The following is a 12,589-nucleotide window of genomic DNA, read 5'->3' as shown; positions in this document are numbered from 1 at the left end:
AATTGAACATCTAACTGAACCGATGTATTTATTGTTGCTTCCTTAGCCATCGTATCGACTTCTTCATTTCCTCTGATTCCATAATGAACCGGAATCCATAAAAAACGTATTTTACGTCCCATCATGTTTAATCTATAAAAAGTTTGCTGAATCTCTATGAGTATGTCTGGTCTGCTTTCTGAATGGCTGCACTTTAAAATGGTCAATGATGAGCTGGAGTCTGAACAAATAACTGAGAATAATGGTCTGTTTTCTTCCACCCAATGAACAGCTAACAGCATTGCGAGCATTTCCCCTGTGTATACTGATAATCCATCACTTACCCTTCGGCGTCGAGTCATGTCCACCTTCCTCCTTATGAACCGGCCCGCTGATCAGCTGATTGGAAACAGCTGTTGCTCCCTCTCCTGAAACCAAAACACTCAGAGATAGTGAGATGATGAGACGAGTACTCACCCCGGCTCATGACAATTTCCTCATTTAATTGTCAGATTACATGACTGTCTAGTATTTCTTCATGTAGAAATTTATTTCATTATGTCTTATTTATTTAATGAATTTTGAATACTTTTGAGTTCCATGATATTTAGGCATAATTTTTAATTTTTAAAGAAAATGCACCAAAATGCTAAAATAATGAATACACACGTTTAAAACACTAGACACTCATTTAAACAGTTTATCAGCAAAAAAGGTTAATTTAGGCGTTACTTGCTCTTTAAGCAGTCGGTCCTTTTTCCCTCTCTCCCCGTGTCCTGTCCTCCTGTAACGCAACCAGAACTGATGTCTGAGTACCGAAAACAGTTTAACTCACAGGTAGAGCGTTGTAGATTCAGCTATAATCCTCCACCTGATATCTAAACTTTACTAAAAATGCTTTTGGCTGTTTTTAATCCCAAAGGAGACAGAGATGAAAGAGAACAGGGAAGAGGAAAGGAAGAGATGGGGAGAGTTCACAAAAACAAACAATAAATGATGAATAAGAAGCAGCTTCTAGATCTGCAGAAAGGGAGAAACAAAAAAATCCAACAGAATCAGAACATCACTAACAGTCAGTTCTAATGGATGGTTTGTTCTTGTCATCCATATTTTGTTAATTATATTGTATATATAGCTAGCGAAAATGGAGCAGGAATATTAAGGAGCTACAGCAGCTTCACGTCCATCAGCAGCGTTTGTTCACAACCGTTTTCAGGTAAAGTAACTTTGTTTATTCTAGAAGCTTTCAGGACTTACTTGTTAAATTTAGATGGTTTCGTGTATGTTTTAAGCTACAGAATTATGGAACTAGGATTGGGACAATATTCAGCGTAACTTGTACCAAGTTTTGTAACTTCGAACATGTTTCATCACATTTAACTTTGGATTCGTAACTTGTAACTTTGGATTCGTAACTTGTAACTCTGGATTCCTAACTTGTAACTTTAGTTTTCTAACTTGTAATTCTCAATTCGTACTTGTATTTCTTGTTTTCTAACAGGAAAATTGTATTTTGTACATGTATTTTTTATTTTGTCAAATCAAACTTTTATTTTGTACATTTACTACTCATTTTGTAACATCAAACATTCATTCAGAAACATGAAACTTTCGTTTTGTAACTAGCAGACTTCCAAATTGAAAAAATCAAGGTACAAGTTTGAAATCAAAACTCTCAAAACACACATTTCATTCTACAGGTACACACCTCAAATCCTACAGTGTTACGAATCTTTTTGTCTCGATTCTAGCGTCAGTGGGAGGAACTTGGGTGGAACCAATGAGAGCACGAGTCTTGGCTACCAATCACGTTTCTCGAATTCCTGTCCAATCGTTGGGAGAGGAGGGCAGAGCTGTACAATAATACTCGAGCTGTAGAGAGAGTTACGACACTCCGAATGTCCGAATCCACGGGAAGGATGCTTATGAGTACGGGTCCTCGCCGGTCTAGCAAGACCGGGTCCTTGAAGACCGCTAAAACTGGAAGTCAGTGGCTCTGAATTCGGACAGTCTAGCCTTCACCTCTACGGTGACCCGTAGGTCCCGTCACAGCCGTGGCGGCAGCTACACGCAAAGGAAAAATGCTAACGCTAGCGAAAATGGAGCAGGAATATTAAGGAGCTACAGCAGCTTCACGTCCATCAGCAGCGTTTGTTCACAACCGTTTTCAGGTAAAGTAACTTTGTTTATTCTAGAAGCTTTCAGGACTTACATGTTAACTTTAGATGGTTTCATGTATGTTTTAAGCTACAGAATGAACTTGTTAAACGTACACAACACATTACTACAGAGTATTATCATGTAAGTAATTAATATAAACCAAATGCATTATAAATGTTGAATGCAGCAGGATGTTTTCTAATGTTAATTGGACCGTAGAACTTATTTTGCATCAAATGAGGGTAAAACGTTAAAAAAACAGGCTTTTTAATAAAATAGCATTGAAGTGTTTTCAATGTGCATTTGTTTATTAAACTTAAGCCTAATAATGATTAGATTTGTCTTAAAAATGTAAATTCTCTGTAGTTTTCCCTGCTGCTTTTCTTTAAACTGAACAGAACCAGTGTACTGCAGGTTATATGTTTTGTTTTACATTTTTCTATAAAAAAAACTTATTTAATCTATTACAGGTCAGCGTGCACTGTGCTGCACATCTGCCTCTGTGCTGAAGTTGTGGGTCTGGAGGATGAGCCTGAGGAAGATGTGTGTGGAGGAGGTCCCAGCAGACCACCACTACTGTTAACAGGCAAGTCATTCATAGAGATGTAACAGCCGTCGTCTGAGCCAGCCCAGCAGGCCCTGTAGATGGACGATGGAGTGGACAGTGAGAAGAAGCGTCCCACAGCTTTCTCTGCAGACCGTCCTGTATGATGTTCCTCTGGCCAGAAACGTCCAGCCACAGGTCTGCTCCAGCCCTCCATCCACGTCTGGATCCTCCTGCAGCAGATCCAGCTGCACTGTTTAAGACTTCCTGCTCACTCAGTTTAAATAAATGATCCAGGAAGAGTCACTCAGGTTAATCCTGCTTTAACCGTACATAACTGGTCCATACTGGTTTTGATCTGTAAATAAGTGTAACGTATTATAAATAATCTTGTCTCCTTACCATCTTTTCATTTTCTGTTCATGTAACATGTTGAAAAACATCTGTAATAATAAAACTGGTGATAAAATCAATGACCAGAAAGAGTTATCAGTTAGTATTTGTTTTAGTAAACGTGTTCAAATATCAAACAGCTAAATAACATTAACATGATGACAGTAGAAGGCCTCTCTCCCAGGAGGACCACCAGGTAAAGCCTCTCCTGACCCTAGACACCTGCAGTCCTACAGAGAAAATCAGACCACAGGTGACAAAAAGGCAATAAACACATGTGTACATTTATCCACATGAGAAGATAGAAATTATATTCTTCACACAAACTTTTTACTTCATTATAACGTGTCAGCTGTGTAAATCCCTGAATGTCAAACTACTTTTCACAGAAGAACTTCTGTGGTTTTGTGTAAACAGCTTCACTCTTCACCTCTAAGCTTAATAAAAACGCTTCTTTGCTCCGTTGTCCTTAAAACAAATGACAAGTTTAATTAGACACACACACACACACACACACACACACACACACACACACACACACACACACAACACACACACACACACACACACACACACACACACACACACACACACAGGAATAACTGGGACCCTGGGACAAACTCGTTCTGGCTGATTTCTGCCTAAAATGTAATTTAATAAACAAATATACAAACGAAAAATGTCTATAAACGGAACAGCTTTAAGCTTTTTAGGTTTCTACGGCTAGTTTTTAACAAACTTATGTTTAAAACTTCGTAGCTCTCCCCATTTTCTCTTCCTGTTGAAAATCCACAGCCGGCACGCAAATCATGCTGGCATAGCTTTGTTCTGTAAGGATACAACAGACCCGTCCTCGAAATGTGGGCGGAGCGAGGACGCATTTGAGGACGCGAGAATGAGTATTCTTGGAATTCGGACAGTACTCGTCGCTGCGCTGTGACGTCATCGCACTCTTTCAAGCATCCTTCCTGTGGATTCGGACACACCCTATTTATTTCCAACTATCATACATTTAGTTTTTTCTGCATTGGTTTCTAGTTTGTTCATTCTAATCCATTGTGTAACAAAATCCAACTCCTTTTTAAAAATATCATTTAATTGGCCTTCTGTTTTTGCTGATTTAAATAATGTAGTGTCATCTGCATATATAGCCATGATTGCATGTTTTAAAATCAAAGGTAAGTCATTAATAAAAATAGAAAACAAAAGAGGGCCCAAACAACTGCCCTGTGACACTCCACAATCTAACTGACCTGTTTCAGAATAACTGCCATTAAAATAGAAGTTAAATTCACGATTTGTTAAATAACTTTCTGTCCTCTTAATGGAGGACGACTGAAATCTATAACGTTCTAATTTTTTTAATAACATTTTATAATCAATCACATCAAAAGCTGCACTCAAATCTAAAAATATAGTACCAACTAACTTTTTATCATTTATTTCTCCTAACCAATGATCAGTAATCTGAGCAAGTGCAGTAGTAGTGGAGTGACCTGCCTTATATGCATGTTGATAAATTGTGTTTAATCTATTTGTTATAAAATATTCTTGTATTTGTTCATATGCTACTCTTTCCAAAAATGTGCTTAATGCTGATAACAAACTTATTGGCCGATTATTTTTGCCAGGCGGTGATTCTCTGTTATTCTTGATTAATGGAATTACTTTTGTCTTTTTCCATTGGGCTGGAAAAAGACTTTTCCTAAAACTTATGTTAATTATATGTGAAACTGGCAGTAAAATAAAATCTACCACCAATTTTAGCAATCTTATATCAATATTGTCCATTACAGGGGGTTTATCTTTACTATTTAAGATTAATTTTTTAACGTAATCCTCTGACACCTCCATAAACAAACGCACAGTCTTTCATTTGAATTATAACATCCTTAATTCTTTGATGAAATGTATTTTCATCTTATCTTTCCTCCCTGTAATTATGCAATGTTTTAATTTTATTGATAAAAACAGTTTTAAATCATCAGCTATTTCTTTTGGTTTGGTTAAAAAAATTCATCTGCCTCTAGAAGAGTAGGTGCCTTCCTTTTTTGAACCCTCATAAGTTAATTTAATGTACCCCGCGCCTTTGCATTATCTAATTTAGCTTCTGTGATTCTTCTATGAAAATATAATTGTTTTTGGTTTTTATTCAGTTTAGTTACAATGTTCCTTATTTTGCGATATTTGCACCATGTTTCCAATTGATTTGCTTTTATTGCTTCAAAACGAAGCGGTACAAGTGATAATGCTGCAGGATTTCATCATTTTATCCTTCTCAGCAGCAGCACTGCAGGTGCTCTCCATGTCCAAAATGTGCGTAAGCCAGATCCTTAGTCAACTTAAAGTTGCGCACATTTTTCCGCTAAGTTTTCTTTCATAAATCCCAAAGTTTGCGTGGAAAGTTGCTTACGCAGTTTTCCGACCCCGTTTTGTGCATAAGCAAGCTTGAAAAATGAGGCCCCTGGTCTCTATACTCTCTTTTGCTATCTCTTGCTCTACTTCTCTCTCGCTCTCAATCTGGAAAAACCAACAATGGAAAGGGGTTTCTGAGTGACATGCGGCAGCCCGTGCACTGCCAGTGATTCCCTAATTAAACTGTTTCGGTCACTGGACTGACTCAGGGGGAATTCACTGAGTTATATCTATTGAACCTAACCCTTGTCACCCCTTAAAAATCAGTTTTATTAATATTTAACAAAGCCAAACTGGACAATAAATAAGACCCAATAGGAGTGCCCAAAGTTTTGAAGAGGGCGGGGCTTAAGCCCAGGCCAGGGTATATAAAGCAAGGCAAACACATGGAAGGAAGGAAAAGATAAAGGGAGTGCCTAACTAAATAAATATGTTGCAAAAAGGGAAAAGAGGAATGAGCACAAATACTTACCTCTAAGAAGCTAAAGAGGGATTCCAGTGGCCTGATGAAGATTGAAGAGTGTCGAAACGCGTAGCCAAAGTGGGATGGGGACAACTTTAAAAGCCGAAAGGAGCAAATTGAACGTCAGTTAATTGAAGGTAAGGGAATGAAAGAAGGATTCATACAAATCATAATTCAAAACTGAATTCAGTTACTTGGGGAGCTGTGGGCGCTCGTGTGGGGATTGCCCGAGCATGTTATGGTGGACTAACCGCCAGGAGTGCCAGTGCATTCAAGGTTGATAAAACCTTTTATCCTAAACCTAACCCTTGCTCTCTTTAAACAACTCATCACCCCTCAAAAACCTCATTAATTATAAGAACCATTAGGGATAACCGAAGTTTCAAAAGGCGGGACTCAATCCTAGACCGGGACATATAAAGCAAGCCAAACTCATAGAAAGGACAAGACGAGGGGGTGCCTAACTAAATTAATATGTTGCAGTGAAGTGAACTTATGAATAAGAACAAATACTTACATAAGAAGCCAAAGAGGGATTCCAGTGTCCAGAAACGCACAGCCAAACTTGGATGGAGGCAACTTTAAAAGCAGAGAGGAGCAAATCGATTGCCAATTAATAGAAGGTAAGGGAATGAAAGAAGGATTCATAAAAATCATAATTCATCATTTAAAACGGAATACAGTTACTTGGGGAGCTGCGGGCGCTCGTGTGGGGATAGCCTGAGCATGTATTGGTGGACTGAATGCCAGGAGTGCCTGTGCACTTAAGGTTTTTATTGCCTTCGGCGACATTACCTTTCACCCCAAACGTAACCCAATGTCGCCATAGAAACACTACTGTTTATATACATTGTGTGTGTGCGTGCATGCATGCGTGCACGTATGTGTCTGCCCTGTCTTCTCAAATCCCAGTGAGTTGTGGCAGATGGCTGCTCATATTGACCCAGAATGTACTGGGGGTTTCCTCCTGTCAAAAGGTGGCTTTTCTCTCTGCTGTTGCTACACACTTTTAGTATCAGAATTGTTGTAAAGTCACTGACACTGTGCAATCTGCTGGGTTCCTTATTTTGGAAACTGGCATAATGAACTGAACAGTTGAAATGTTTCACTTTGTAAAGTGCCTTGATACAACTCTTGTTTGACTTGGCATTATATAAATTAATTTGATTTAATTTACTTTAAAATATGATGTTTTCCAGTTTCAAATGTGGCATTATTAAACATTGTTTTAATGACAAAACAATATATTTCAGGTTGGAAAACTCTATTATAGCCCAAAAAGTGTAAAACTGTTAAAGGAGTTCAGCTATTTTTTTTCTTCATTTACAGGAAATGGGGACGTTGCAGCAGCTTATTTGAGAGACAGCTGGTTTGAAGAAACCACGTGATGACTCATACTTCCTCTCTGACTGAGGCCTTCCTTTCTTCATTTACATTTGAGACACATGGTGATGGAGGGAATGAGGTAAGAATGTATGGAAAATCTAAATGTCTGTTTCAGATCTTTGACATTTTGAAAAATATATTACTTTTTGTGTGTTCAGAACTTCCAACTGCATTTTTATAACCAGTACAACAGCTTTAGGCTCAGTGTGGAACTTGTACACACCCTTTCCCCCATAAACTAAAAACTACAGCCTTACTTTTAAAGAACATTGTAAGAAGTTACATTTGACTGTTTAGGGATAATTTACAATCTGTCCTTTTATGCAAAGATGGTTTTTGAAAACCTGATGCAAAAGTGAAGAAGCTGCTTCTGTTGTTTGGAGGACTTCCATTTGTTTCCTGTAAGAATTAGTACTCTGTGCTTTTGGTGTGGGTCAGACCAAGGACGAAACCATTTGAAGAGCGTGATTTTCATTTTGATAATCCAAAAATTAAGATATATTGTCAGTGTACCAGTGCAGCTGTTTGTACAGTGTGATTTACCATCACAAGCAGAGTATGAATTTATAGTATATTGCCTGTAACGCAATTTGAGTGACTTGAAAAGCACTATACAAAATCAGTCCATTATTATTAGGGTAAGGGTTAGCATTATCAATATTTAAAAGATTTTCATGTGATCTTTAATTAAATAATTAATTACTGTTTACCTTTGAGTAAATTGTATTATATTATTATTGATTATATTTACTCCCTGATCAGTTGAATTCAAACTTAATCTACTTTTATTCCTAAAAGCATTTATTTTTATTAATATTACCATAATAATGCTAAACATCATCACAAAGGATGGTCTTTATTTTAAAATTGACACCTTTCTAGAGTGTGTGTGTGTGTGTTAAGAGGAGTTTTATACAGGCAATAATGTGCAATTTAGGCAGTTTAGAGGAGTAATTTAAGGCATCGGTCTTAATATAGCAGAAGAAAATGGAGAAATGTTTAGCAGAACATTAGTAGTTTAAAACAGGAAACCAATGAAAACCAAAGAAAAGAACTGGTCTCATGAGAACATTAGAAGCTTTGGTAACACTTTATAATAAGTGCACAATAAATGCAGGAAGCCACACTGCCCAGGATTTTTACGGTTGGTGGTTTGGTTAGAAAGTCTAATAAAAACTAAAAACATGATACTCACATGTCATGTGTGCTTTTTATGCACACTTCTATTATTAATAGTATTATTATAGAATTTTAAAAGGAGTTTTCAAAAAATAAATAAAAACAGTTTTTGTCCTGTCTCCTCATGTAAAGACACCTAACATTAGCATATTCTGTTCAATCTAAAAAAAAAAAGTTTTAAAATTCAGGGTGGTTTGCTTAATTTTTATATTATAACATTCTAAACAATATATAGTTGCAGATTTTTTTTCTCAGTGTTAGATCTTACTAATCTAAAAAACAAAATAATGACCGAAGGGCAAATAATTGTATTTGTATTGTGCCTTCCTGAGTCAGATGACTTCAAAGAGCTTACACTACAGTGAATAATTTACCCATTCATTCACACACTGGTGGTGATGCACTACATCACAGGGTTCAAACTAGCAACCCACAGATTATGAGGTGATCCCCCCTCTCAGAATAAATAAATGTTTGGCAGATTTGTGCACAGGGTTGCAAACCTGCAGAATGCTGTGAAGCAGATGCCTGTGGCTCAAACTCCTCAACACAGTTCGGTTGCACAAGGAGCAGTTCAGATGAGGATACAAAACTCTCAGAGCTCTCAAGACCGCCTCAGTCAGTCCAAATCTATGGTGCTGCAGGACTCGGACCTTCCTCCAAAACCTGTAGGTATAGTGAAAAGCATCAAATATGGTCATGTTCTGTTTTAAAGTACATTTTCTTCTTCAGATATCCCGACATCGTAGAAATCAGTCTCAGCACAATGTGATTGTTACAGGAGCCACCAGCCTTGAACCCACGGTATGCACAAAATTTAACGGTTCAAATCTCACTTGACACATGTGGAGAAAACCGTATTGTCCTAACCTCATTCCATCTTAGTCACCGCTTTTTTGTTGTGTTTGATTGTTTTTCACATGAAGCTATCTGAAAGTTGAAAAAAATACCAATAAATGATCATCCATTATTTATAAAAAATTTCAAATACTTTAATACAGTTTTTGGACTCATGGAGAATCTGCAAATAAGTTGCACATTTCTGTGGACCTACTTGCCAATTTTCACATCTGGACACAAAGTAACCATGGACAAGGTTTGTGGGGTTTAGGTAGGGTTGTCAACTTTCTGAAATGAAAATAAGGAACATCCACCAGGGCTTCTCTGGCCTCCCAGTTCTCTAGTAGTGAGGGGACGCAGTAGTCGTCATCGTCTTCCTCCGCTTATCCGGGTCTGGGTCGTGGGGGCAGCATCCCAACTAGGGAGCTCCAGACCGTCCTCTCCCCGGCCTTCTCCACCAGCTCCAGCTCCTCCGGCAGGACCCCAAGGCGTTCCCGGACCAGATTGGAGATGTAACCTCTCCAACGTGTCCTGGGTCGACCTGGGGGCCTCCTGCTGGCAGGACATGCCCGAAACACCTCCCCAGGGAGGCGTCAAGGTGGCATCCTGACCAGATGCCCAAACCACCTCAACTGACTCCTTTTGATCCGGAGGAGCAGGGGTTCTACTCCGAGTCCCCCCCAAATGTCCGAGCTCCTCACCCTATCTCTAAGGCTGAGCCCGGCCACCCTACGGAGGAAACTCATTTCGGCCGCTTGTATCCGCGATCTCGTTCTTTCGGTCATTACCCAAAGCTCATGACCATAGGTGAGGATTGGGACGTAGATCGACCGGTAAATCGAGAGCCTGGCTTTCTGGCTCAGCTCCCTTTTCACCACAACAGATCGGCTCAGCGTCCGCATCACTGCAGATGCTGAACCCATCCGCCTGTCGATCTCTCGATCCCTCCTACCCTCACTCGTGAACAAGACCCCGAGATACTTAAACTCCTCCACTTGAGGTAGGACCTCTCCCCCGACCCGGAGTTGGTAAGCCACGCTTTTCCGGTCGAGAACCATGGTCTCAGATTTGGAGGTGCTGATCCTAACCCCAGCCACTTCACACTCGGCCACGAACCTACCCAGCAAGAGCTGAAGGTCAGAGCTGGATGAAGCTAGGAGGACCACATCATCCGCAAAAGCAGAGACGAAATTCTCCTGCCACCAAACTCGACACACTCCACACCAGGGCTGTGCCTAGAAATTCTGTCCATAAAGGTAATGAACAGAACCGGTGACAAAGGGCAGCCCTGGCGGAATCCAACCCTCACTGGGAACAGGTCCGACATACTACCGGTTATGCGGACCAAACTCACGCTCCTCTGGTAAAAGGACTGAATGACCCTTAACAGAAAGCCACCCACCCCATACTCCTGGAGCGTCCCCCACAGGGTGCTCCTGGGGACACGGTCATAAGCCTTCTCCAAATCCACAAAACACATGTGGATTGGTTGGGCAAACTCCCATGCCCCCCTCCATCGCCCTTGCAAGGGTATAGAGCTGGTCCACAGTTCCACGGCCAGGACAAAAACCACATTGCTCCTCCTCAATCTGAGATTCAACTATCGATCGGACCCTGCTCTCCAGTACCTTGGAGTAGACCTTTCCAGGGAGGCTGAGGAGTGTGATTCCCCTATAGTTGGAACACACCCTCAGGTCACCCTTCTTAAAGATTGGGACCACCACCCTGGTCTGCCACTCCACAGGAACTGCCCCCGATGACCACGCAATGTTGCAGAGACTTGTCAACCACGACAGCCCTACAACATCCATAGCCTTGAGATACCCAGGACGAACCTCATCCACCCCCGTGGCTCTGCTGCTGTGTAGTTGTTTGACTACCTCAGCAACTTCTGCCCCCGAGATTGGACAGTCCATCCCCACCTCTGGTTCCTCCTCGGAATGCGCATAGGTGGGATTGAGCAGCTCCTCAAAGTATTCCTTCCACCGTCTGACTATAGCCCCAGTTGACGTCAGCAGATCCCCATCCCCACTGTAAACAGTGTGAGCGAGTTGCTGCCTTCCTTTCCTGAGGCACCGGACAGTTTGCCAGAACCTCTTTGGAGTCAATCGATAGTCTTTCTTCATGGCCTCACCAAACTCCTCCCACGCCCGAGATTTTGCCTCGGCAACTGTCACTGCTGCATCCCGCTTGGCTATCCGGTACCTGTCTGCTGCCTCCGGAGACCCACAGACCAGCCACGCCCTGTAGGCCTCCTTCTTCAGCCTGACGGCTCCCCGAACCTCTGGTGTCTACCAGCGGGTACGGGGGTTGCCACCACGACTGGCACCAGCCACCTTGCGACCACAGCTAGCAACAGCCACCTCAAAATCGCAGAGGGGAACAAGGCCCACTCGGAGTCAATGTCCCCCACTGCTCTCGGGATGCGGTCAACGTTCTGCTGGAGGTGGGATTTGAAGACCGTCTTGACAGGTTCTTCTGCCAGGCGTTCCCAGCAGACCCTCACTATGCGTTTGGGTCTGCCAGGTCTATGCAGCATATTCCCCTGCCATCTGATCCAACTCACCACCAGATGGTGATCAGTTGACAGCTCCGCTCCTCTCTTCACTCGGGTGTCCAAAACATATGGCCGCAGGTCAGATGATACGACTACAAAGTCTATCATCGACCTGCAACCTAGGCTGCCCTGGTACCAAGAGTACCGATGGGCATCCTTATGTTCGAACATGGTGTTCGTTATGGCCAAACTGCGGCTTGCACAGAAGTCCAATAACGAAAACCACTTGAGTTCAGATCAGGCGGGCCGTTCCTCCCAATCACACCCCTCCAGGTCAAGCTGTCATTGCCCACATGAGCATTGAAGTCCCCCAGCAGGACAATGGAGTCCCCTGATGGAGCACTATCTAGCACTCGTCCCAGGGACTCCAAAAAGGGTGGGTCCTCTGAACTGATATTTGGCCCATAAGCACAAACAACAGTCAGGACCCGTTCCCCGACCCGAAGGCGCAGGGAAGCTACCCTCTCGTCCCTTCGGGGTAAACCCCAACACACAGGCAGAGAGTCTTGGGGCTAACAAAAAGCCAACCCCAGCCCTCCGCCTCTCATCCGGAGCAACTCCAGCAAAGGAGAGTGTCCAACCCCTCTCAGGGACTTGGGTTCCAGAGCCAATGCTATGGTCGAGGTGAGTCCGACTATATCTAGCCGGTACCGCTCAACCTCTGCCACGAGCT

At 41.8% G+C, this 12,589-nt stretch overlaps 1 protein-coding gene across 4 annotated transcripts in view; it reads left to right on the top strand.

Moving 5' to 3' along the window:
- The window catches only part of arhgap15 (Rho GTPase activating protein 15), a 75,758-nt gene that overhangs the window by 12,457 nt on the left and 50,712 nt on the right, over window positions 1–12,589 (top strand). For 3 of the 4 annotated variants that reach the window (XR_011521034.1, XM_015976662.3, XM_015976659.3), the window contains exons 2-4: window positions 7,284–7,419; window positions 9,001–9,187; window positions 9,252–9,323. Coding sequence is in view for 3 of the 4 variants with exons in the window: in XM_015976662.3 (XP_015832148.1) it covers window positions 7,400–7,419; window positions 9,001–9,187; window positions 9,252–9,323 (279 nt within the window). In the remaining variant the exon portion in view is untranslated. The remainder of the gene's footprint in view (window positions 1–7,283; window positions 7,420–9,000; window positions 9,188–9,251; window positions 9,324–12,589) is intronic. The other variant, XM_015976661.3, reaches the window with a different exon arrangement.

The sequence above is a fragment of the Nothobranchius furzeri genome, chromosome 7, assembly GCF_043380555.1.
Source record: "Nothobranchius furzeri strain GRZ-AD chromosome 7, NfurGRZ-RIMD1, whole genome shotgun sequence".
NCBI lineage: Eukaryota > Metazoa > Chordata > Actinopteri > Cyprinodontiformes > Nothobranchiidae > Nothobranchius > Nothobranchius furzeri.
The sequence above is the reverse complement of the archived record's forward strand: the minus strand, read 5'-3'. Positions and strand labels throughout refer to the sequence as shown.